The sequence below is a fragment of the Oryctolagus cuniculus genome, chromosome 4 (assembly GCF_051225735.1).
Source record: "Oryctolagus cuniculus isolate XC-2025 breed Fujian yellow rabbit chromosome 4, ASM5122573v1, whole genome shotgun sequence".
NCBI lineage: Eukaryota > Metazoa > Chordata > Mammalia > Lagomorpha > Leporidae > Oryctolagus > Oryctolagus cuniculus.
Genome location: NC_142870.1, coordinates 126,499,082 through 126,501,288, shown reverse-complemented (window position 1 = coordinate 126,501,288; position 2,207 = coordinate 126,499,082). Strand labels below are relative to the sequence as shown.

General features: G+C 39.1%; 1 protein-coding gene across 1 annotated transcript; it reads right to left on the bottom strand.

Annotated features, from left to right (window-relative positions):
* Positions 1–256: 256 nt before the first annotated feature.
* Positions 257–1,200, bottom strand: LOC100344315 (calcyclin-binding protein). Its single transcript, XM_002712408.6, has one exon. It carries the CDS (start codon positions 1,142–1,144, stop codon positions 656–658), a length of 489 nt encoding a protein of 162 aa, XP_002712454.3. The 5' UTR covers positions 1,145–1,200; the 3' UTR covers positions 257–655.
* Between the last annotated feature and the right edge of the window lie 1,007 nt (positions 1,201–2,207).

The following is a 2,207-nucleotide window of genomic DNA, read 5'->3' as shown; positions in this document are numbered from 1 at the left end:
CACACTGTTTCTTCATAAACAATAAATCATTCTGATTGTAGAAAACTAAATTTTATGGGCTTGTTTTAATAAATCTCTCCCAGAGAAAGCCCTCATTAGCAAGTTAATACGCTTCTTTCCATAGTTTTCATTACGTGCATGCACATACATAATATGTATAAATATCTATTTATCCAAGTATCTATACCTAAAGGGGTGAAACTAAACATATTGATTCTAAACCTACTTTTCCACTCAAAAATATGTCTTATTTATCTTTTTTTTTTTTTTTAGAGGAAGCGTTTAATGAGCACATTTTATTTAAATACATCCTCCAGCAGGAGATGGAGACTTCACTGCCTCTCCTTACAGGGTATGTGAGTAGTTATCTGTCGAGTTACATCCGCAGCGCAGTGACATCCCCTTGTTGGAAAGGTCGGTACTTCCACACCACAGTTCCAACAGGACTCGAGTCTCAAAATTCCGTGTCTCCTTTGGCTTGCTTCTCTCTCGATTCCACCCAGGCTTTATTAATAGTTCTCTTCATGTCGTCATCTCCATCTTCATAGATTTTCTTCAGCACATTCATCAGTCCTTCACTAGGATCTGCTTCTGTGTCGTAGGAGGGCTTTTCTTTTTCTTTGCACTCTTTTTCAACCTGGGTCAGGTAGTCCCATCAGGTGTTCTCTGCTTTTTTCCTACATAAGATCAGAACTGTGTCCATCTTGACTTTTTTTGAACTGCCTTCCACAGAGATAGGTTTCAACAGATTGTTCACAATCATGGAGTAATTCTTGCCATTTAAGTTCTTTACCAAAAGATCAAATGACCGCTCTGTGAAATGCACCTGCACACTCTCTGTGGGAACGTGATGAACTCCAGGTAGAGTAATGTAGATTTTCACAAACTTATCTGACTGATCCCATCCGTAATTACTGATCTTCACTGTATAGCCCGTTGTAATGGGAGCAACCACAGCAGCCGGCTTTTCATTGTCAAGTTCTGCTTTGCTCTGTGACTTCTGCTGCACCTTGTTCTTGATCTCTGTCTCGATCTTGGATTTCTCTGCTGTAAGGGCATCATGGATTCTTTTCCTAGTAGTCTTTTCCAGCAACGCCTTCACCTCTTCTAGATCCTTCTGTAGCCCGTCCACAGCTGAAGCCATGGTCCGGCGCGGGCAGGCCGAGGCCCGAGCTGCAGCCGCGCGAGCGCCGGGAACAGGAAACCGAAAAATATGTCTTATTTATCTTGACAACAGACAATGTCTCTTTTGAGTACCTTCATTCAAGAACTTTGCCTAAGTACCCCGTACTTAGTAGGCATTCAAGAAATATATTTTGAGCATGCAAATATTTTGGATAAATTTTTGATTTTAGAACAAAATTCAATTATAAAAAATAGAATGTATAATATTATTCTATCATTATAAACTATGTTATAATTATTATTGTATATAAATATTCTATTATTGGTATTGAAATGGTTTCTGATTTAATCATTATAATGCTGGATATCATTTTTAAAACATAGTCTCATATTTTAAACAAAATTTAACTAGAGTCAAATCCTATATGTAAATTTCTGTATTTGAAGATATGTAGTTTTTTTTGTTTGTTTTTGTTTTTGTTTTTTACAGGCAGAGTTAAATAGTGAGAGAGAAAGACAGAGAGAAAGGTCTTCCTTCTGTTGGTTCACCCCCCCAAATGGCCGCTACTGTCAGAGCGCTGCGCCAATCCGAAGCCAGGAGCCAGGTGCTTCCTCCTGGTCTCCCATGCAGGTGCAGGGCCCAAGCACTTGAGCCATCCTCCACTGCCTTTCCGGGCCACAGCAGAGAGCTGGACTGGAAGAGGAGCAACGGGGACGTAATCTGGAGCCCCGACCGAGACTAGAACCTGGGGTGCCAGCGCCGCAGGCAGAGGATCAGCCTAGTGAGTCACAGTGCTGGCCAGAAGATATGTAGTTTTTAAGACAACATATATTTCAGTTACTCTCCAGAAATATATTCATGATTTCTAATAACAGTTTTTATTATTCTATTCCTCATTTCATAGTAACTAAAAGTAATTATCTACTTATCTGTCACTCAATTTATACAATAAATTAATTTTATGTGTCCCATGTCAATTCCAGTATTTGTTAATCTGCTTCAAGAGACACCAACCATTTCTCTTTCCATTATCTATTTTAGGTTCATGATTTCTCTCTGATAATTACTTATTGTATCTTAA

Coding starts and splice junctions, on each gene's coding strand:
- LOC100344315 (XM_002712408.6), bottom strand. CDS start 1,144: ATGGCTTCAGCTGTGGACGGGCTACAGAAGGATCTAGAAGAGGTGAAG.